This window comes from Embiotoca jacksoni, unplaced genomic scaffold, assembly GCF_022577435.1.
Source record: "Embiotoca jacksoni isolate LCO1_2020_lvr unplaced genomic scaffold, fEmbJac1.0.p SCAF_6, whole genome shotgun sequence".
NCBI lineage: Eukaryota > Metazoa > Chordata > Actinopteri > Embiotocidae > Embiotoca > Embiotoca jacksoni.
Genome location: NW_027185414.1, coordinates 11,131,909 through 11,155,302, shown reverse-complemented (window position 1 = coordinate 11,155,302; position 23,394 = coordinate 11,131,909). Strand labels below are relative to the sequence as shown.

The window sequence follows — 23,394 nt, the reverse complement described above, 5'->3', positions numbered from 1 at the left end:
TAACAACTCACTTAGAAATGTTCCGTCAACGTTTTGAAAGAGACCCGAAATAAATCATATTATTAAATGTGTACACAAAGAACACAGAGTTAATGTGTTTATTTTTACTTAGTTATTACAAACATATTTATAATGCCTAACAATGTGGCATGATGGCATGAGGCAATTATTTCCTTGATAACCCGCGTTTTCCTTTTCCTTTTTTTTTAAATTTATTTTTAATTTATAAATTAATTGAATAATCATAACCAGAATTGGCCTCATTAAATATCATTTCTACCAGAGTTTGTGGGAGGTGAAGGTGAAAAGCGAAGATGTGGATCTGATCCAACCTTCGACCGATATTTGCTATCGACTCTCGATTGCTGCAGCCTGGCTGGCAGGGTGAAAGTTGAGAGGTCGTCCAAGTCTGATAACAGGAGACACGTGCGGGTTTAAAAGTAGTAAGTTTAATAAGCTAAACTCATACAAGTGAATGTAACTAATATTAAACAAGGCTATTTAAAGCGAGGCGACGATTTGGTTACGTACAGATGAGTAGCAGTTCAGGTATGAGCTTATTTTGAAGTTAGCGACAATGTGCTATGTAGCTAGTCGTTAGCTGTAGAGCATGTCAGTCAGCTGGACTAGACAGACTTACATAGAACCAAGAACGAGGAACTTTTTGTCCATCACTTCGACCATCTTTGCTAAAAAAAACCCAAAAAAAACCCGTATATGCATGATCTGGTTGGTAATGCGAGGATCAGAGTTTAGCTGGACCAGGAAGAGAATACGATGTTTATATGCTTAAAGTAAGACGCAGGTCTATAATGGGTCCTTTTGGTTCCTTTCATCCTTCCCTGTGAAACAAACTGCCTTCAAAACTTTTCTGTCTCACCAAGTTTAGTGTTTTCATTGTCTCTGTTGTATTTAGTTTCATCCAGAGAAGTATCACGGATCACCGAGAATACTCAGGTTTCCTTATCTTGCCCACCTTTCCCGCTATTCCTCCCTCGAGCCACTTGTCTCCTCATCCACGTCTTGTCTCCTCAGACCTGAGCACCAGTAACACCGGCTGCAGCGATGGCTGCCATCTACTCGGGTATCCATCTAAAACTAAAGAGTCCACAGACTCCGTGGGAGGACAAGCTGAAGCTGGCACGTTTTGCGTGGATCTCCTCTCAGTGCCTGCTGCCAAACAAAGAACAGGTAACAGACGAAGCTGCTGTATGTTCAAAGGGTGATCATGATTGGTTTACCAGTTGTTAATGTGGATGCGTGGTTCTGATGTGGGAATGCTTAGTGAATGTAGATGTTCTATGTTACCATACAAATGCCTAACATCTACTTCTGTGTCCGTCTGTAGGTGCTGCTGGACTGGTGCACTCATTCCCTGACATGCTGGTACAATAAAAAGGTGGACTTTCCACAGGATGTTTTGGAAGGCCTGTGGTGCTACCTTGATGATGTGCTTCACAGCAGGAAGCTCCAGTCTCTTCTCAAGCAGGGGAAGACCATCAGTCTTAGGCTGAACATGGCACAGGTACATCTACAATTTTTACATAAACAGTAGGAGAATATTATAATGATTATGTAACAACACATATTGAGGGATTCATGTTCAGGTTTCAGCATTTACAGTTTACTCTTAAAAAGCTGCCAGATTAAGTGTCAGTTTAGTTCGATTTATTTATTGACAGATTCTTCTCTGTTTTCCTCTAGTTGCTGCTTGACCAGCTGCAGAAGTGTGCACACGTTGGTTCAAAGTCACCAGTGTGTGTGTCCACTATACTCAGTGTCTGTCAGGGAATTCTCTCTTCTCCTGCACTCTCATCTGTTTTTACTACTAAGTATGAACTTATGGTCAGTCTGCTGGCCAAGCTCTGCTTGTTATCCTGCTTTGAGCTACAGCAGCCTTTGCTACTGGAGCACCACATGAGGGAGTCTGTCATGTGTCAAGATGAACTGATGACTGAGCATCTTCAAGCTGAACCTGCTACTAATTTGGAGACTTCCCAAATGGAGCAGATCACTGTCAGTCCACCAGAGCAGCCAGAGTCGGATGCTAATAAATCCCTTGCCGGGCCAAAGGAAAACCTCCGTTCTGCTAATTTATTTGAGGTGTTGCTTCAGGTGCTCTCATGTTATTTGTCAGTGCAACGACAACAAGCCAATCCTAACAGAGTCTTTACTATGGTCACCAACCAGCTGATCCAACCCTTAATACTGCTCCGACACCTGCTGACCTCTGGGGAATTTGCACCGTCTCACACACACTTGCGTCTCCGTCAGCAGCTGTCCAGAGACATCCGCGTCAAGATAGACTCAATCCTTCAGTTAGCGCTCTTCTCCTCTGAGCACCTGAACCTTTACAAGGAGGAGCTCCTTCCAACTAAGGAGGATTCTGGGAAACGTGGATCTGGAGGTGCCAAAGGGCCTTTAAAGCCAGTCCATGCTGTACTTTGCAAACTGAGTGCCGAGGGCTACTGTGAGCCATCGCTCCACTACTCTGTGAAGTCCAACACATTGTCTCTACTGTTCAAGTTTTTTGTAGAAAGATACGGGAAAGGAAAGGGAGAAGTTGAGGAGGAGCAGAGGATGCTGTGTTTCTATTTTCTCACCAGATTGGTCCCCGCTTTAGAGCTTCATCTCGATGGACTCTCACCTGCCAAAGCAGAGCAGCAGGACGACGCTTCCCCTAGGGAGAAGTCTCCTCCATCCTCCCTCTGCTCCCCCAGGAGCTGGAGCCTGGCTCTGCTGGCTGTGGAGTCCCTGCTGAGCCAGGCTCTGTCAGCTGATATTTATAATGTAGCTGCAGACAAGATACGACACAGACAGGTCCAACTCAAGTTTTACAGAGTCTTGGTCCAAAGGCTGTTCAATGAGGCCCAGCCAAGGTAACTAAAAGTTCCTCTTGATGTATTTTTCATTGTTTCTGAAAGATTATTTTGCATTCAGAATAATTTTGTTTAGCCATTTTGTTGGTTATACATTAAACATGTTCTCGTCTTGAATTTCAGCATACCATCGTGGTACCGCTGTTTAAAGGTGCTTTTGAGTCTCAGTCATCTGATTCTTGAACCAGACCTGGACCAACTGTTATCGTCAGCTTGGGTTAATGCTGAATGCATGGAAGTACGAGTGCAGCGGGCCAGACAGGTCTGGATCTAATCACTCAATTACAATTTATATTTCACAAATGAAATGCAGTTGTAAATCCACTTTTTTAATTGTAAATTAAAATTCTTATGTTGTCAGGGGAACATGTTTGATGGACACAATGTTTGTTTCCCTCCAGCTCATGGTGTGTAGTCTCCTCCAGACCTACACTAAGCTCCGTCAGCTACCTCGTCTCTTCTCTGAGCTCCTGTCTGTGGTCTGTCAGCCAGCTCTGGACGACCTCCGGCCTCCTCTGCTGTCTGAAAGCATCTCCATGTCTCTCAGGACTTGTCTTCTGGACACACCGCCTTCCCAGGGCCTGGAGATCTGCTCATTGATGTTGGAGAGCATCAGGAGATATATCCTACCTGACCTGGGGAAGGAGGAAAGCAAGGCAGAGAAAATGGACATTGACGGAGGTCAGGGGGACCAAGAGAAAGAAGACGCATCTCTGAAACTGTCCTCACTCAGTCAGCTACTTCATGTCGTTTTGTTTAGCCTTAAGACTCTAGACAGTTCCTCTCCTGTTCCCTTAGTCAGGCAGAGTCGAGGCCTGATGGAGGAGATGCAGCAGGCAGTCAAGGAGTTACTTCATCTGCAGACAAGTTCAGTTCAAAGGAATCCAAAAGGCAAAAAGAATCGGAACCCCCAAGAGTCAGAGAAGGTTTCAGAGTCTAACACAGCAGCTCCGTGGGAACAGAGGACCCAGGAGGCCGCTCTCCTGCTCAGATACACCTGGGTGGAAGTGGACACACTCTTTCATATCCACTGCAGCAAATACACGTCTCTTGACTCAGCCCAGACAGTAGCTGTGAGTGAGACTGAGGACGAAGCTTGTTCCAGTTCTCCTGTCCTAAACCACATTAAGAGTCTTCTGTCTGGTGAGATCCTACCATCACGTCTCCATCCCTCTTCCCCCCACAGCCCCAGGAGACGTTTGCTGCTCAAACTCCTCACTTTACAACAAATGAAGAAGGTTTTGTTGGATAATGCGTTACTCTGTAAATCCGATACTGCAACGCTACTAAACAGAGCAGCCCAGTTTATTTTAGCTCGACCGGAGCTTGAGGTGAGTGTGGATGGAGAGCAGGTGTGGGACGGGCAGATCGGCAGCGTGAATGCCAGCTCCCACCTTGTAGCACACTGGCACCTTATCGCATCCGATTTGCCTTTGATTATGCCCCACCTGAGTGCAGAAGACGTGTGCTGCATAGCAAATGTTCTTGTCGGTTCATTGCTGAACAGACAGACGGGCGGATCCAAAGACCAGCTGCCCGGCTATCTGACCGTCTCCCTCATATCCTCACAGCTTCTCCAAAGCCCAATTTTCCCTGAGTTGCCTTCTCTGTTCTCTGCTGCAGTTCAGTCGCTCACACAAAGAATCGTCGGTGTGCTCCAGGCAGCACATGCAGCCAAGGTTTGTCCAACACTGCAGACATTTCAGGAGAAAGAGACTGGAGCTGTTTCTTCAGAGAGAGATGCCAATCAGTCTGTGCATAAACTGGTTAGGAAAGAGACCATCATTGAGGATATACTGGCGTCCTCTAAAACTGGAGAGATGCCTGTACTGCTGAGCAACACACAAACCAAGGAGCTGTTACAATTACTCCAAATCTTAACAAACTTGAATCCAGATGGGATGTGCTCTGAAGATCTCTCCTCGGTTTTCCTCCTCCTCTTCTTCATGCTCACCTGCACCTCCAGCCAGCCAGACCAGATGGCCGAAGACCAGCCTGAATCTGGAGCTGATGCTCTGTTCCTCGGGAAGCTGCTCAGGATTCTGGTTTCTCTTCTGGAGGGTAGAAACTTCCAGAGTGTTTTGAAACTCATCCATGGTGGGACTCTGCTCCAGGCAGCCGTGTCGTCTCTCCTCTGGCATAGCAACAGTGCAAGAGTTCAAGCTACATGCATCCCCGATTGGCTGGATTTGATCAAAGCAGTTCAGGGCTTCATTAGGTGCCTGGTCCAGTTGATTATAATCAGAAACAGCAGCATTCGACTCAACCTGGACCAGTTTACTTCCTATCTTACCAGTAAGGAGGTAGCAAGTAGACAAATTGCAGTATCCAGTTCAGGAGCATCCATGCAGTCGGTTCATCTCCTGCTGGCATCTCTGACTTCCTTCTCCCAGGCAATGACCTCAAACTTAGGAAGAAGCAAGCCAGTGGATGAAACTTTAACCCAAATGCTCACAAGAACGACTGCTTCACTGGGACCAGCTGTTGTTTCTGTGCTGAAGCCCCAGACTGTCATAAAGCAAGCCAGCATCCTTGGTCAAACCTTTGTCGTAGAAGTCGTTACCGTCATGCTGCACTGCGAACCGTCCTCACTGTCCGTGCAGGATGACCGCCGACTCACCCTGACTCATATGACCCTTTATCGGAGCTTCAGCCAGCAGATCCTCAGAGAAATAAGCTCTGCCCCAATGCCCATGGACTTCCTGGTTTCCTCTCTCCATTTCTTGTCAGCTTTTTACAAAGCAGTGGAGAAGACAGAAGGAGAGAGGGAAAAGGAGGGAGGAGAGGCAAAGAAAGGAGAAAAGGAGTTGGACGAGCTGTACATTCAGATCCTGCAGAATGTGCACAGGCTGCTGACAGGTATATGGACCCATATTAAAGACAAACATCATTCACTTGAACAATCAATCAGTGTTGTACTTTCAGTAATTGGCTTTGCATATTGCACATATTGACATCAGTTTACAATGGAGTGAGTATTTCACACCAGCTGTTTCAGAAAATGAGCTTTTGTGTTGACATAGTTTCCCAAATATGACAGATGTAGTTGTTAACCGTGTTTATCACTGAAGGTTTAGGCAAAATTTCTTCGATACGAATTTTTTATTTTTTATTTTTTTTGAGTCTTGAAAATTGTGACTTGGGTTATGCATACACATATTGAAACAACATTACAGGTTGGATTTCTTTCAAGACATGTTAGTAGAATATTATCTAGATTGTGTCCAACCTGCTGTTTAAAAGTGATTTATTTACTTTACTTGACTGGACTCTGGAGTTTTATGTTTTAGTGGGTCATCATTAATGTAACACATTTTCACTCTGCTCTCAGCTTCTTGGCTGTCTTCGACTGATGTTGGTGAGCTGGAGCCAGCGGTGCAGGAGCTGCTGCGCCACCTAGTGGAGAACAGCACTATAGATCGGTTCAACCTGCTGCTGCTGCTGATCAGAGAAGGACTTGACTCTGGCAAGCTGAGGGCAGGAAACTGCAGGGTGAGGCCAAAATCTCTGATAACTTTGGTTGTTTCATATCTAAAGATGTTAATACAATGTTTTAAATGAAAAGCTCTCAACTTGATGGGAAGGATTTTCGTTTTTTTTAAAAAAATTTTTACATTAAATAATTCTTTTGACATGAAATACTTAGTAAATTAACTGTTTTTAACCCTTCTCCCTGCTAACTGCTCTCCAGGAGGTGCTGTCTGCCGTAACCATCGTTAAGCTGCTGTCGTGCTGTCAGATACCTGACACCTGCTCTAAAGCTCTGTGGCTCATTGCATCACAGATTATATCTGCCATGGTGGTGAGAAACCTGCACACGCACACTCAGACACCTATACAGCTGAAAAAAAAACACGCCTCATTGAGAATATGCACTCATGCGTACACATACATTCGCACGTACTTGAACACAAGTTTGTGAAAATTGTTGTTAAACTAAGGTTTGTGGCAGTCCAGTAGGTTTGTATTGTTTGGTGTTGAACTAATCATATGAGATCAACAAAACAGCGCAACAAAGGAGCGATGACAGTGTTTAAGGATAGGAAAGAAAATAGCTTTCATGATTGCATTTTTTCTGCCAACCTTTCAGGACCGACTGCTTTCCAAAATAGTTTAAACAGTGTCGTGTTATTGCAGGTCTGTGACATGTCATTGTACAAATGCCCCCTTTCACAAACAAAGGGTCTGCCATCCTTTAACACCTGTGTGTAATCACTGGAATCATGATTTACTGGGTTACACGCCCTTCTGAAGCCATCTTTGTGTTTGAGGCCTCGGAGAAGACAAGTGAAAAAGTCACTGGCTGTGTTAAGTTGTTCTTTACTGGCACTAAAATGGCTGTCATTGCATTTGAATAATTTAGTGATTAAAAAAAAAAAAAAAAAAAATTCAATTGTAAACAAAAAGAAATCAGAAAGCTAGAGTTCTCAGAATAAGTTGAACAACGCTGTTAACACAAGCAGCAGGCAGAGCCCAGCTGAGATGTTCTCAGGCTCTACATCAGCAGAATTTTTAGTGAAAGTTAGCTGGAAGTACATGTGACAGCCTAAAGCAGCTAAATGACAATCACAGTCTGATTATTTTTGTTGGTATACCTGTTCATTACATCTCTATCATCAGACAAACCCACACATAAGGGCAGTACTTTAATATGCTAACCACGCTGTTACACACACTCACAGTGTCCGCACTCTTCTTTAGAAGGCTTCATCTAAATTGAATGTCGGTGAAATATTTATGTTTTAAAAGCAGTCCAATTTTTGTTTTTTCAACATGCAGTTCTTGAACAGCATGTCGTGAGTAAATATGGACTAGGGCAAAGTAACACAGCGTAGACTGTTAATGGTGGTGCTAGAAACACAGTTTCTGCTATGACAAGTCAAATGTCTGCTGTGATAAAGGCCTCAAAAGGTTTTATGTCTTTTTGTGTCTGACCAATTTATCTCTAACTTTGACTGTGTGCATCATCTTTCTGTGTTACAGTCCTTAGTAAGAACGTCCAGCGAGGACGTCTCTTTGACCCTTCCCTTTACCGTTCCCACGGTGACGTCCTTGACATCACTGCTGCGCCAGGGGGAGGGGCTCATCGGCAACCCTCATCATGTGATTTTGGTCTTTGGCGCGCTTCAGTCGGTGCCACTCAACCACATGAGCCCACCCGTCTACCAGGCGATGTTCCTGGCTGTTCATGAGGCGCTGTTTGCCATCATCCAGTGTCATCCTCAGGTACCAAGAGGCAGATGAAGAGGGTTGGTGGGATGAGTGACTGAGATGATGAGGAAGCAAACTGAGAGTAATAAGAAAAATAAGTAGTCATTATTTGGATTGCAATAATATCCAAGAATATGGCATATTTACATCACATGATGTGCAGTGATGTTCTTGCATGGCAAGTGTGCGACCAGAACATTTTAAACCCTTCAAGAGTAAATTATATCAACTTTTGTCTCATCAAAAAACTAAACTGACACAACTGATCAAAATACTTTTTGACCCAATACAAGGATCATACGATGATAATATCGCTGCGCTCTAAATACCTCAACAAACAGACAGAAGGAGAACATACAAACTCAGAACACAAAATCTGGTTGAAACCACGACCTTCCTGACGGGTGGTGACATTGAGCTCCTGAAGAACCCTTTATACTCGCAAAGTTTATATACAAATAAATATGTCACACAGTTCTGATCATAAATAATACCCTAGGTTCAGGTGTTTTTCCAAATTATTTTAAGGTGAGATGTGAGTCACCTGCAGTTATTACTGTGCGCTCACAGCATATTAACTTTTTAAACTTTTGTCCTGGATTTCTTCGAAAAAGACTTTAGATCTGGTCATCAATCAAAACAATGCAATAAAAAGCTGTCGTGACGATAGAAATAAAACAATGTTTATTTATGTTCCAACTGGTTTATACATGATATTCATCAAAAAGTGTTAGGTCTTAATTGAAATTACAAGTGATTATTGTTTCAGTGCATTACTCCTGCAGCTTTTTTTTTTTTGTGGATTAACATTATGGCAAGCATGAAGACCAATTAAATTCACATTCATTATTTACTAGATATAAATTTGTTATTAGATTAAATAAGATAACATCTGGATACTTTTTATAAAGTCTCTGACTGCACTGCACCCTGCTTGTGAAACCATATCTAAAGGCACTTATGTAATGAAGGTCATTATGGTCAAGGCTGCTGGTTTGAATCTCTGATTTGAAGAATGCTGCTGCTGAGACCACAGGATGCCCCAGAGGAATGTCGCTTTCAACCAGAGGATATTGCAGCTCACCAGAGTCGTGCTGCAGCTGCATGAAAACCTCATAACTTTCCCATTTTCAGCTTTTTACAGGGAGTGTTTACATCACACAGGAACAACATTTTTTTTATTTGAGAAAAACACGTACAAATTGTAACGTGAACATCCACATTCCCATCCCACACAATGCCTTTTGTTGTGATGGTGTTAATGTGATAATTTTTTAGTTTGGCACTATAACATGTTGACAGTTTTTTTTGGTTCAGAAAAAGTGACATAGCGGGACTGAAAGGGGCAGCTGCATTAGATAAAACAGCCCAAGGACCAGCTAAGTAATATCAGATGTTTGAGAGGACAAAAGACATCAGTAAAGGAGCTGGCAGAGCAGGAGGGGGGAGGTAAACGTGAGAGGAGAAAGGAGCCAGTGAAGAAAAGCACAGTCCATTTATAGAGGAAAAGAGGAGGATAAGACATAAGTGATGAAGAGATGGGAGAACAAAAGGGGAAAATTTGATTGAAATGCGATACGCGAGGGAACAAGAAGTGGAGAAGAAGGGTGTGAGCTGGGGAGAGGCGGTGTGATAGGACAGAGAGGAGAAGAGAGGAACTGTATGGGGGCTGGCATGGAGAGTAGGTTGGCATGGAGCGGATTTAAGTCGATGGAAACCATTGCTGAGCTCCAACCAGAGCGGGTGACATCATCCCTCCCTCGTTTATATTCTGCCTGTCTCTCCGTCCCTCCCTCATTCCGCTGCAGGCCTTGAACAGAGACCAGAGGAGAGGTATAGACAGAAGTGCAAACACAGCTTTTACCTCACTCATTTTGTGAGCTGTGAGTTCATGGTTTCAGGACTGATGTGTCCAAATTTAAAAGTGTTTCTGTGTTCAATTCCCTGTCCAGCTGGAACACCCTAAAACTTTTTACTTATCTTACAATTTCCAAAAGTTTCTCGAAACATTTGATCACTCTATGATACGTGTCACATCAATAGGTCAGGTTGAGCAGGATTCATATAATAGTCTACTGTATTAGAGCCGTGAATAGTCAGTAATATTACTAAGAAATCAGTTGGAAATCCTCAAGAATAAATGTATGAATGAATGTAGGGGTCGACAAACAACGTAGTCAGTTTTTTTTTTTTACTGGTCTCTGTATCTTTGAGTACTTCTTAAAAGTTTATCAGTCTTTTATCAGCGAGGAAAAGTACAGTATGTAAAATATATATATACTTTTATGACCGTATAGTTCTTGTCTGTTTTCAGGTCATGTTAGACGCAGCGCCGTCTTTCCTAAATGTCTTCTATCGTCTGGTGGCATCCATCATGCAGGAGGGTCGACAGAGAGGAGACAGTGACACAGGTAACACACACAGGATCAGCAGGATCAGACAAGTAATATGATATTATGAGACAATAATGTGTCAAAGGAAAACATCCTACTTTTGTCTTTATGACTGATTGTTTGATTTTGTCGAATCAGGTAGGTCAGAGTTTCACTCATGAATTCACAATGAAAAGTTGTAGGTTGAGACTGTAGGAGGAGAGATCATCAGGTCCTGGAGGCCTGCTGGTATAATCACTTTCATATGATATGGGAGTACTGTCAGTAAATTATTGCATATAGTGTTCAGTCCAGGTCTGGCTTGTGGTTTTCCCTCCTCCTGTCCTTGAAATGCAACAAGGAACAACACAGCAGATTATTGAAGACAGTAGATTGCATTGTGTAAACTGAACTCAGTCTCATTTCAACACAGTTGGCCAAAGCCTCCCAGAAGTAGGAAAAGTTAAAGACAGGGTTCATAATCTTGCCTCATGTTTCAGTTTAAATCCACTCTAAACTGCAGACATCTGTTGCAGAAAACTCTTAAGTAGTCGCCATAGAAACTATTCTCTACACACAAATAAGAGTGCTGTCTGAGCAGGTTGTGTAATTACCTTTAACCTTTGATGGCTCTATTTTTTTGCCGCACTTCTAGGCCTTGCTATTCCTACAGTTTCACAGTCAGGTATCTTACCATGACAATTGAAGAAAAAGAAAACTAAGTCCAGTCCTGGGGGTAATGTCTAAACAAACAAACTTTTGTTGTGAAGGTCCAGATGACGACGTATATTTGCTGTGCTCCAGACTGATAGAGAGGATGTACTCTCACATCGCTGCTACAGCCGAGAGCTTCCCCACACTGTCTGCCTTCATGGTGGCTCAGTACGTCACAGAGCTGCAGAAGGTACACACACACACACACACACACACACACACACACACACACACACACACACACAGAGTGTCGGTGTGTATTTTGGTAAACCAGTTTTACAACAGTCCAATTTTGGTAAACCAGTTTTACAACAGTCCAATCGGAAACTAATCTCACTGACAGGCAGCGCAGAAGGAAAAGACGAAAAGACGCAGATAATATAAAATCACAGCTACTTCCTTGTAGTGAACAACACAAGGCTAGACACGTCTGCACTTAACTCTGTCTTTGTCTGACTCATTGACATCATGATCTTTCAATAAAGTGAAACTATGTGACATTTCAAATTAAAATCACCATTTGTTTCACTATCTCCATGGGGATTTTCATTGGCGTAGTGCTTTTCTTACCCCTACTCTAACATTAACCATCACAACTTAAATGCCTAACCTTAACCGTAATGTCACCTGAACTTAATTCTAACCCTAAAAGCAAGTTGTAACCCTCAAAAAGCAGGCTGGACCTCTGGGGATGTCAATATTGGTCCCCAAAGTGACACATGTTCCCATGGGTCGGTGTGTATTCATATTTAAGCCCACATCTGGATATACAAATATGTACACACACATACGAGTGCTCTCTGTGTCTTCTTTTACCAGTATTTGTATTGGAAAACTATTCTTTTAAATGGTGTTACGGTAAAGTGACACAGAATTGAAATGTCAGTTAAGAACACAGCACACACACTCACACTCACACAAATATGGGAGAGTCAGCAGGATCTCAGCTGATCCTTTGACCAGTTGTGCCGTTGAGCTGAGTTACAGAGACGCTGACGCTCAGAAGTCAAGATGGGAAGTGCTTCCATTGGCCAAATTATAGATGTTCACAAATCTTAGTTAACAGGTCCAGGGTTACTGTAACTCCATGTGCTGGAGTAAAGCTTTAGGCTGGCTGCTTCCTCAGTTCAGTGAGTCATGTCTGGCTTGTGAACGCGGGCTACTCACTGCTGCCAGACTGTATTTAACATGACGCCAGCCTGACTCAGCAGTTTCCAGCCGTGTTGCAGACTGAGAGGAAGACATGAAAGTAACACACAGGCTGTCAGACAGACAGACGGACAGAGGCAGGGAGGCAGAAAGAGTGTGCAGAAGGTGTTTCTTTGAATTTGGTATGAATAATCTAATAATCCTAAAATTGGATTCGTATTGTGCTTTTAATGGAGCTTTTTAAAGAGGTGGTCCTCTTTGTAAATCAGAGGTAATTTAGCTGTCTCCTCTATCAGAACAGCTTCTAATTGCTCTTAGCTGGAACTGAACATCACGTGCAGCAGCCAGGTGTTGTTAGACGAGGAACTGGTGGAGTTTCTTTTTACATTTAACAAGTTGGACTTTTAGGAATTAGGATGGATAATGTAAAGAAACCCAGTCAGAGTTGATGCAGCAGGCTAATAAATGATATAGTTTTTGTTTCAGAAATTCTTCTTCCTCATCAAAATGTGGTGTCTACATTACCCAGAATGCAGCTCAACCACTAATAGTTAAAGATTCAGGACTTGAAGATGCATCGCTCTCTCTAGAGACACAAAAAACTCTTTCACACTCCTATACACCTGTAAACAGACTTTAATGTGTAAAATTGGTGCATTACCTCTTTAACCTCATTTCAATATGATTACTTGATTTTAATTAAAAACATGTCAAAAACAAGTACCCTAGCAGGTAGACATTATTACAGCAGCAGCAAATATAGAGCAGAGGTCCAAGTGACCAAGCCTTCAACAAGGTCAACACACTGTTGTTTGTTAGTTACAAATATTTGAAGGATGTGTAAATCTACATAAATGTTACAGCATGTAATTCAGCAGATACAATAGTCTGCTTACTTTATATAGCGCTTTACAATTATACAACATATGGCACCCTTCTTTTACTACAATGATTAGGTTAAGAAAAAAAAAATCTCAATAAGCCTTTTTAAAGAAAACTAGAGTTACTTTGGTTGTATGCATCTGCCATCCAGTCAAGAAGCAGTTTACATTTATGTCTGTCCAGACTCGTATAATACATACAAGGAATTTAGGAAACCAACTACGTGTTCACATACTTGTCCAATACAGTGAATTCAGTTCATCCTTTAGTCAAATTAGATCAAATTCCCTTCAGGCTTTTCTGAGATAACACAATAACAAAAATGTCACAGATAAGAAGTCATAGTGACCATGATCCTTGATTTTTAAACAACAAAATCGAATCAGTTCATCCTTGAGTTCCAGTCAACATTTGTTAAGAAATTAAAAAAAAAAAAAAAAAGTTATTAAAAAAATAAATAAAAGTAAAAATTGCAAAATTGCAAACAGCAGAACAGAAATACACGGCTGTTATAAATTTGCCTGCCAACACTCGGCTCCTGTTCTCTTTGATTATCACTGAATCCAGATGCAGATCTAATCGCATCATTAGGTATTAGGATAAACTGTAACCTTATGCAATCTACTGCTCCACCTGACCTTTGACTGGTCCGCTTTGTTTGCAGAAAATCAATAGTGGGTTGTTCCCTGCATAAGATGAAGCCTGTCATTAGGTGAGCCAGGTTTTGTTTAATCATTTGACAGGTACAGTCTTCAGCACAGAGCAGCCGTGACTTCCTCACTCTTTGTCATGATGTATGTGGAAGGTCTGAGGAGTGTGGTCACTGGAGGCAATGTCAGGTCATGGTGTGTAACACCTGTATGCCTGTGGGGGTATTATATAACAGAGATGAATAACCAGGCGCTATTCAATATCCTCTTGGCTTATTTTGCAGGCTTCACTGAGCACAATAGTTGGTGTCTGACTATTGTGCACAGGTGTATTGTTGTAGAAAGAGAGCTGCACTTGCTGTAGTGTGTGTTGTGTTGCTGATTGAACACACTGCTCTGCTTCTGTCACTCGGGTACATATGAAGTTTGTACACTACACAATCCTCTGGAGCAGGGTTAGGCCACGTTGATGTACATGAAACAGGAAGGATCATCAGTGCCTGCTGTGAAAGCCTATTAGAATTTCAACAAGTGAAACAACGATATGATTTATGAAACAGACAAACATTGTTTGACCTCAGATTTACATGTGTTGCTTTTGCCTTATTTAATATTCCTGTCTTTCCTCCCATTGTCTCCTCTGCTGTCGTCTCATTTTTCATAACTTCCCCTTTACTTGTTCCTGCAGGTGACTCTGCGACCAGACGTGAAGCTGCATCTGACTGAGGGCATCTATGGGATACTGGACCTGTGTATGGAGCAGGATATCAAGTTTCTGACAGCCGGACTGCAGATGGGAGTCAGAGAGGTGTTCAACGAGCTGTACAGCAGCTACACCCACTACCACAAAGCACAGAGGCAAGGAGAGGACAAGTACACTGTTTGAGCTGCCAAAACAAACACTGGTAACCTTTAGCTTGGATTTCAAATGAATTAAACCACAAGACTCTTTCTGCCTTTGTATTTATGTAAATGCTGCTTTTGAATAGGAAATCAGGCTGAAGACCTTGTGGATAACGGATGATGTACGCACTGTAGGTTTGTTTTGCTCCTCGAACAGTTTTTATTCAAATTTAAAAAAGTGGACATCACAGTATTGCTTTGAATTGTGAACGTAAATGCAAGACAACAATAAATATGCATACAGCAACCAATAAACACCCAAAAACTCGCCCCAAAAACACATCAAGGTGAAATTAGTTCAAAGGAGGTCTGTGAAGTCATTGCCTGAAAAGGGTTGTGATCAGACCTGCAAGTGTTTTGAACAGAATTACACCACCTCATATAAATACAGGTAGATCACTTTGGTTACACCCTGTGCCATAAACACACAGCAGATGGCTGACTGGTGGAGTAGTAGCTGTTAACCATTTGCTGCTGGCACAGAGACCTGTCACACTGTGATGGGAGTCAGCATAGGAAGTGTTCACTGTGTTTGAAAAACTGAAGTTTCCCATCACAATGGACAAAATGTCATAATTTAAAGAATTAATGATGTATTATCATTTATTGACTTGCTAAAAATTGTATGGATACCTTCTATATCACTGTCAATGGTCTGTTTTCTACAAAAACTGGATGATTTACATCCTGTGTCATTCTCAAGCTTGTTTAATTGCATTGTTTTGTGCACAGTATTGTTGCTATTATACATGTTGGTGCACTCAGTTAACTTCATACAAAGTTTTAAGGCAGCACCAGTTCTTTGAGATACACGTTACAGATTTCAGGGTATGTGGCAGGAAGGTTCTTCTATGGATCTTGGAGAACCGAACACAGTTCATCTGTGGATTTAAGCTGTCTGCATTGTTTTGGTCCCTTCATGTAAACACAGACTGATGTTGCTGAAGTTCTGTATGACTGATGTGTTGCATGATGGACCTATCTGCTCGTCTCTGCATTGAGGAAACTATTAATTCTGACCAAATCTTTTACTCCTTTTGGAAATGCAAATCTCATTTGTGTGTAAAACCAAAATATAAGAACTGAACTTCTGACCAGACTGTGGAGGTTTGTATCATGGTCCCACTGGTTTCTGAAGCAGATCTGATGACAGATCTGAAAATCATACAGTTTCAAAGGGAAGTCAGCTTTATGCTTCTTTTGTTTGCTGCGTTCACTTTTCTTGGTTGACCACTTAGTTTTTGGAATATTTCATAGTTTTCAAAAGGAGTAACATTTTCCATCTGACCCACAGTGGCAGAAGTTCTGAAATAACAAATATTTGTGAAACATTTAAAGTGCCAAAAAAAGTGCAGGGAGATTAGACACAAAACTGGACAGAATAAAAACAAGAAAAAAGTCGGGTACATGTTATTGGTGACCTGCATGAATGGATGGACACACAAACACAGAGGATCTCCTCGGTCAGGTTGAAGTTGTCTGGATCTTCACTCAGCTGGTGAATCTAAGAGGAACTAAAACAGAGAAAACAAAGATGAGTTTTGTGCCTGTATTTGAAAAGCCCCACAGTTTCTGCTTTTCCAGCAAAAAACATGAATGGACTGTTTTGTTTTATCAGAAACAAAAAAAACATTAATGGATCAAATAAATGAGTCATAATACTGTGAAATAAACAGGTAGTCATTAATTGGATTATGGGATTTGGGGTTTTTACATTATGAAACACTACATGAGGTTCGCAGGATAGGCGCTGCTACTGTTTCCATTATTACAACTCATTTAAAAACACTCTTGTCCTACCATTGTCATTAACTTTTTGGATTTACTGCTCTGTGTGCAGCTGCTGAGACTATATAATGAGTGGGAAAGGGCTCCTATTTACTAATGAAGGTATATAAAACTTACTCTAAATCTGTCATTGTGCAACACCCCTGAGTTGCATTATGTTTTGTTAAACTTATCTGAAAATTGTTATATTTTACTGCCAATAGATCAACTGAGCTGTTGATACAAAGGCTAGCAGAAAGTGGCAGCATTCATGCTGTAAAATGATCGTTTAAATGGACATTGTAAACATTCATGCAAAAAACTGTCTAAACCAGTCAGGATGACGTCAAGCTCTTCAAGAATCTGCAGAAATTATTACTTAGCAAACTAAATGACCTCGTGTCCACAGTAATTCAATGTCGATTAACTTACTTTTTTTTTTTCAGCTGTGAATGTAGCTGTCAGATAAACACATAATATAAAGTTGAAATGAATAAAAGACACTCTTGGCCTCTGTGCCTGTGTACAAAATACAGTACAGTGATGACACTGAAAACTCTACAGGTTTTGCACGAATGCTCAGAAATAGACAAAAGTTAATTTACGAAACAAGAGTAGGAAAGATGAGTTTAAGAAAATGGAAACTTGTTTCCTCAAAAAGCCTTTCGCCTCAGTAAAAGCTCCACAAATGAGGCATATGCAGACAAATTCATGGAAAAACCAGCATCAAGCGTCTTGGTGAAGTGTTGGACTACCGTGTTTTTGCCAGAACAGCTTCAACACACCTTGGCATTGATTCTCCAAGTCTCTGGACTCTACGAAAGGGACAGAACACCATTCTTCCGAAAACTTTTTGCTCCCTCTGTGTTTTATAATGGTGGTGGTGAGCACCGTTGAACACATCGGTCTGGTGACTGAAGGCCATGGCATATCATTCACATTATTTTCCTTCTCATCAGACCATTGAGTGACCCATCGGGCTCCATGGATGGGAGCATTGTCATCCTGGAAGGATGACTCATCTGAACATTATCATTTTTGTCCACATCTTTCTTACCTCTGAACTCTGAAATCTGCATTCATCTTCATAATGATAATGAGGGGTTCATGTGCTGTAACCCTTCTGTAATAAACCCTCTTTATGTACGGACTCCTCTTACTGACAGTCGGCTCACATTCTACATTGACATCTCAGTCACCTGAGCTAGACGTTCTCTTCTGTTGTGTCTTAAATATTGCACCAATGAAAGAGCATCACGGTCATCCAACGTGTGCTGTCGACCACAAAGTCCAACCATGTTTATTGATGTCTTTGGACCTAAATGCAGATTTCACTTCAGTCTCAGTTCCTGTTTACAAAAAAGCCTGTTAAGCTGTTTGTGACTGAATGTTTAACAATGAATCCTCCTTCAAAGTCACTCTCACCACCTTGCATCAGAGCCTGATTGGATTTTAACAGCTTTATTGCATTATGCAGTGCAACTGTGTGAAGCATCTGTATTTGTTATGTTATTAAGGTTTTTACTTTAATTTGTCGCCCGTCTGTAGTTCACAATTCATCTTCCCACCTCCCCCACCAAAGATATCAGAATCATTTTTGTTGTGATTCATCTGTTTGTTCCCTAAGAAACTCTGTAGGACACCGAGGTCTGAGAACTGAACAGGCTTCGTCTTTAGTTGACCTTTCACTCTCCCGCTTTGTCACTTTATGCAGAAAAGACTTGCTGCAAGGTTTAGTTACCAGGTTTTTATAAAACAGCAGAGTGCCGTTTGTAAAATAATGGTTTCAGTTCCCCTATGTGAGTAAGATACAATATGCTGCTTACACAATTGGCAGTTATTCAAATGTTGTGAATGTGTTAATGCCTGTGTAATATCCAAAACTGTCTGATATATAAAGATCACTGCTCACATAATGGCTGATTGGCGTACGGTAAGAAAAATTTATCACTATATGTGCAATATTCATTTATTACTATGAAGTGAACAAGATACTGTATCTCTAAATGGAAAAACAGGCTATTATGTGGCCAGATAACCCACAGAGCCAACTAATTGTAACTGACTTGGTGAAGGTCCTACTATGTTTCTGGATCAAGTAACTTTGTCACGAGCAAAGCAGCCCAAGATCATGAATCCTCGAACAATACATGCACAATTCACTCTCCCTGAAATATTTCCAACTCTGACTCATCGCTCTACTTTCCAGACCTAAAGAAGAAAATCCTTTTTTTTTGGCAGCAGTAAGTTTTACAGAATTCTCCCTGCTCAGCTAATGTTGACACATCTGTACTTGGATTATATTTCACTGTGACTTCATCACTGGTTTAAAAGATTTGTGACTTAAGCTAATTATTTTTGTTAATTGGAGGCCTCCTGCCTGACATACAGACTGTGATCGTCTTTGTTGCAGCACTTGATTTTCCTTTGCTGAACAATCTACCTCTACTGGTGTGTGGTGTACATGTACAGTGGTGTGAAAAAGTGTTTGCCCCCTTCCTGATTTCTTTGCATGTTTGTCACACTTAAATGTTTCAGATCATCAAACAAATTTCAGTATTAGTCAAAGATAAGTAAACACAAAATGCAGTTTTTAAATGAAGGTTTTTATTATTAAGGGAGAGAAAAAAAATCCAAACCTACATGGCCCTGTGTGAAAAAGTGTTTGCCCCCTAAACCTAATAACTGGTTGGGCCATCCTTAGCAGCAACAACTGCAATCAAGTGTTTGCGATAACTTGCAATGAGTCTTTTACAGCTGTGGAGGAATTTTGGCTGACTCATCTTTGCAGAGTTGTTGTAATTCAGCCACATTGGAGGGTTTTCCAGCACCAACTGCCTTTTTAAGGTCATGCCACAGCATCTCAACAGGATTCAGGTCAGGACTTTGACTAGGCCACTCCAAAGTCTTCATTTTGTTTTTCTTCAGCCATTCAGAGGTGGACTTGCTGGTGTGTTTTGGATAATTGTCCTGCTGCAGAACCCAAGTTGGCTTCAGCTTGAGGTCACGAACAGATGGCCGGACAATCTCCTTCAGGATTTTTTTGGTAGACGGGAGAATTCATGGTTCCATTTATCACAGCAAGTCTTCCAGGTCCTGAAGCAGCAAAACAGCCCCAGACCATCACACTACCACCACCATATTTTACTGTGAGCATGATGTTCTTTTTCTGAAATGCGGTGTTACTTTTACGCCAGATGTAATGGGCCACACACCTTCCAAAAAGTTCAACTTTTGTCTCATCAGTCCACAGAGTATTTTCCCAAAAGTCTTGGGATCATAAAGATGTTTTCTGGCAAAAATGAGACGAGCCTTAATGTTCTTTTTGCTCAGCGGTGGTTTTCATCTTGGAACTCTGCCATGCAGCCATTTTTGCCCAGTCTCTTTCTTATGGTGGAGTCATGAACACTGACCTTAACTGAGGCAAGTGAGGCCTGCAGTTCTTTGGATGTTGTCGTGGGGTCTTTTGTGACCTCTCGAAAGAGTTGTTGTTGCGTTCTTGGGGCAATTTTGGTCGGCCGGCCACTCCTGGGAAGGTTCACCACTGTTCCATGTTTTCTCCATTTGTGGATAATGGCTCTCACTGTGGTTCGCTGGAGTCCCAAAGCTTTAGAAATGGCTTTATAACCTTTTCCAGACTGATAGAGCTCAATTACTTTCTTTCTCATTTGTTCCTGAATTTCTTTGGATCTCGGCATGATGTCTAGCTTTTGAGGATCTTTTGGTCTACTTCACTTTGTCAGGCAGGTCCTATTTAAGTGATTTCTTGATTGAGAACAGGTGTGGCAGTAATCAGGCCTGGGTGTGGCTAGAGAAATTGAACTCAGGTGTTAAGTTATGTTTTATCAGGAGGGGTCAAACACTTTTTCCACACAGGGCCATGTGGGTTTGGATTTTTTTTTCTCCCTTAATAATAAAAACCTTCATTTAAAAACTGCATTTTGTGTTTACTTGTGTTATCTTTGACTAATATTGAAATTTGTTTGATGATCTGAAACATTTAAGTGTGACAGACATGCAAAAAAATTGGAAATCAGGAAGGAGGCAAGCACTTTTTCACACCACTGTACATTTATATAGTGATAATAGGCAGACGTATGTGAACTGTTATTTGGAACGATTCAAAGATTCTACGAACAATTAAAACAGTTCTAAACAGTTGAACAGTCAAAACAGTTTATTTTGCAGTTTGAGTTGAAGTATTGATACTTTCCCTGCCAGTAGTGTTTCAATGACAGTTTTCTAGATTTAGGTTTTAACCCAAAAGCCAAAGCTAACTACAATTTGTATAAGATTGTGTTCTTACAGAATACTATTATTATACTAGTAAAAAATGAAATACAAGCACATTGTTCTTATTTTAAATATCTACTTAAAGTGATGGGATACGTTTATTAAACTGATCAAGCAAGACAAAGAAGGAAAAAACATAAGTAACATAGATAAACGTGATGTGACATCTGCATACTGCATAAGTCAACATGTCGGACAGTTTCACAGCCATGATCAAAGGCAACAAGATGTCATGAGCTGCCTCTGATCTTTATTTATGAGACAAGTTGAGTTCTTGAAAAGCCAAGCTGACCCTCTTCCAGTGTAATTTGAGACCCTCATAACAGTTTTCAGGACATTTGAGGCAAAGGGCAAAAGATACAAAAACTGTTTTTACCTCTGTGTTGCTAAATTTGCACATCTGTTTCTCTGCTTCTTACTGCTCCACCCATCTCGCCCACTCAGCTCCACCCATCCATGCACCAACACTACTGTAGGTAACATAAACACACCAAGTCCCCTCTCAGGCCACCGTAACGACAGCAGCAATAAATGTGTGTGTGTGTGTGTGTGTGTGTGTGTGGGAGGGGGGGGGGTATGTGTCTGTGTAATACTACTGGGACATCTTTGAAGGCACAGCACAACGTTGGTATTGAAAGCATTTTTTTTCCCCCCTTGGACTATGGGGCATTTTGTTCTCCAGTCAAAAACTCATTTTGTCACCATTAAAGTGAAAAATGTCAGAGGCAGATTGAACCATGCAGAACAGGAAGCAGACCTTTTAGTTTAGCCAGAGGTGTCTCCTTTATCTGAGTGCTACAGACCATAGAAAAATCTATTTGAACTGAGCTTTCAAATTGTTTTAACACTGTCAGTTTCACGAGCTCCTAGATTAAGAAGCACATCATGCTTCCTCTTACTTGTATATGACATTTTTGCTTCTTTCATATGACAGATTTTTTTTGTAAATTTCGCTTTATTTCTTCTCACTAGTTTGAAGTTGGCAGCAAAAAGGTGATGTTACATAGTGTTCAGGGACACCATAAAAAAATGGATCAACACCTTTATTTACTTCCTCATAACTTCCTCATAATTAGGACAGGTCATATCATAATCTGAGACACTTTAACATAGTCATAGTTTGGTATGCTAATATTGTTGGGCTATCTGAGATAAGAGCATGTCCCTTATCAGCCTTATTCCTGTGTTCAATCTCTGATTTAAGCAGTTATCTGAGGCACAGGCATTAACTGCACATAAATACCTCCAGTGAATAAGATAATTTATGGTGAAAAGCTGCACCTGTTTTCTGCCCACGTAAAAAAATTAAAAAACTAGAATTGGAAATTAGATGGCAGTGTGAGGGAACATTTAAATTTTGTTTAACTCTTTTTAAATGCTCCAAATAACCTTTACTTACATTTTCACTTTGGATGCAGAAAAAGACCTGCTAGTTAGTTAGTGTATGAAAGCAGTTGGTGATCTGGCCCTCCCCTGTTTTTATAGGAGGCGTCTGTGAGCACTGATGGTTGATTTAAATGACTGATGAGGTGAGGTTAAAATTCAAGTTTCAGTTAAGTGTATTTCATGTTGAGACCCAGCATGTGTGATCCAAACTGGTTATACACCCAGACTCACTTTTGATGTGCAGCAAGTGGTGCTGCAGTCACTGAGGGCTGAGGAGCTCATCATGACGGCTGTGATTGTTTGGTTCGACATTCTACTTCAGGCTGTGAACTAATGATTAATCTCGTCATTGATAGGCAAACTGACGTTTTCCTTGAATGATGATTTAAGTAGTGAAAAGAGGCGATCACAGTCTCCTGAACCTCACAGTGATGCTATCAAACTGCTTGTTTGTCTGAAGTCCAAAACCAAAATACAGCCCAATAAATGGACTTTAAGATGAGATTGTTTTTTGCTGTTTCCAAGGTCAATAATTAACTTTAAACCTCAAGTGTTGAACTAGCATGAATGAGATGTTCCTACAGGGTTCAGAGACATGGAAATATTAACTGGTACAGCACCATGACTCATGTGATGATGAAGATCCTGTGATGAGACTGAAAGCCCCAGTGCAGCCACTTAATGGACTCCGTGGTAAGACTGTTCGGTCAACAAAACGCATTTTTGCAACACAAACCACAGAAAAGCTTCAAATCCTCACAACTGAGAAGTGTGAAAAAGTGTAAAACATATTTACACACCAACAACTGATCTCACTATTTTCTTGTATCAGATTAATCAAGTCATGTTCTCAACTGTAGTTCTAATCTTTCTTTTTCATGATTGTCTACTCATTTTTGCAACCTTGATGTGGTTGCAAATCAGAAGGGATTGAAGGCTGGGTTAGATACATAGTGAACAATTATAAAATGTTGTTTAGGCTTTTAACACTGCTCCAATAAAACCAACATATGAGAAGTTGTCAGCTTTAGAGCAATGAAATCCCAAATGCTTTTGTCTTGTGCTTTTTAACCCGGTTTAATGTGTCTCTGGCACCCCTATCGGCTCCACACAGACAGTGAAACCATGATGACCACAGATCCTCTCCCAACAGCTCAAACCCACATAACTGAAAATTTACAACAACCA

The 23,394-nt window shown here is 41.2% G+C and overlaps 1 protein-coding gene across 2 annotated transcripts; it reads left to right on the top strand.

Annotated features, from left to right (window-relative positions):
• The first annotated feature begins 381 nt into the window (after positions 1 to 381).
• urb2 (URB2 ribosome biogenesis homolog) lies at positions 382 to 15,854 on the top strand. Of its 2 annotated transcripts, none has more exons than XM_069174119.1 (12): positions 382 to 443; positions 1,036 to 1,191; positions 1,349 to 1,525; positions 1,705 to 2,879; positions 3,003 to 3,141; positions 3,281 to 5,738; positions 6,211 to 6,371; positions 6,571 to 6,681; positions 7,863 to 8,105; positions 10,405 to 10,501; positions 11,233 to 11,366; positions 14,546 to 15,854. In XM_069174119.1, the coding sequence occupies exons 2-12, from the start codon at positions 1,066 to 1,068 to the stop codon at positions 14,741 to 14,743; spliced, it is 5,019 nt and encodes a 1,672-aa protein (XP_069030220.1). In that variant the 5' UTR covers positions 382 to 443; positions 1,036 to 1,065; the 3' UTR covers positions 14,744 to 15,854. The 2 variants fall into 2 exon arrangements, with proteins under 2 accessions (XP_069030220.1, XP_069030221.1); XM_069174120.1 differs by having other exon boundaries at positions 419 to 549.
• Positions 15,855 to 23,394: the final 7,540 nt, after the last annotated feature.

Excerpts from the sequence above, each read along its gene's own strand:
- urb2 (XM_069174119.1), top strand. The coding sequence starts at position 1,066 with ATGGCTGCCATCTACTCGGGTATCCATCTAAAACTAAAGAGTCCACAG. Across the intron at positions 6,682-7,862 it reads AGATTATATCTGCCATGGTG|TCCTTAGTAAGAACGTCCAG; the intron begins GTGAGAAACCTG and ends TCTGTGTTACAG. Across the intron at positions 10,502-11,232 it reads GAGAGGAGACAGTGACACAG|GTCCAGATGACGACGTATAT; the intron begins GTAACACACACA and ends TTTGTTGTGAAG.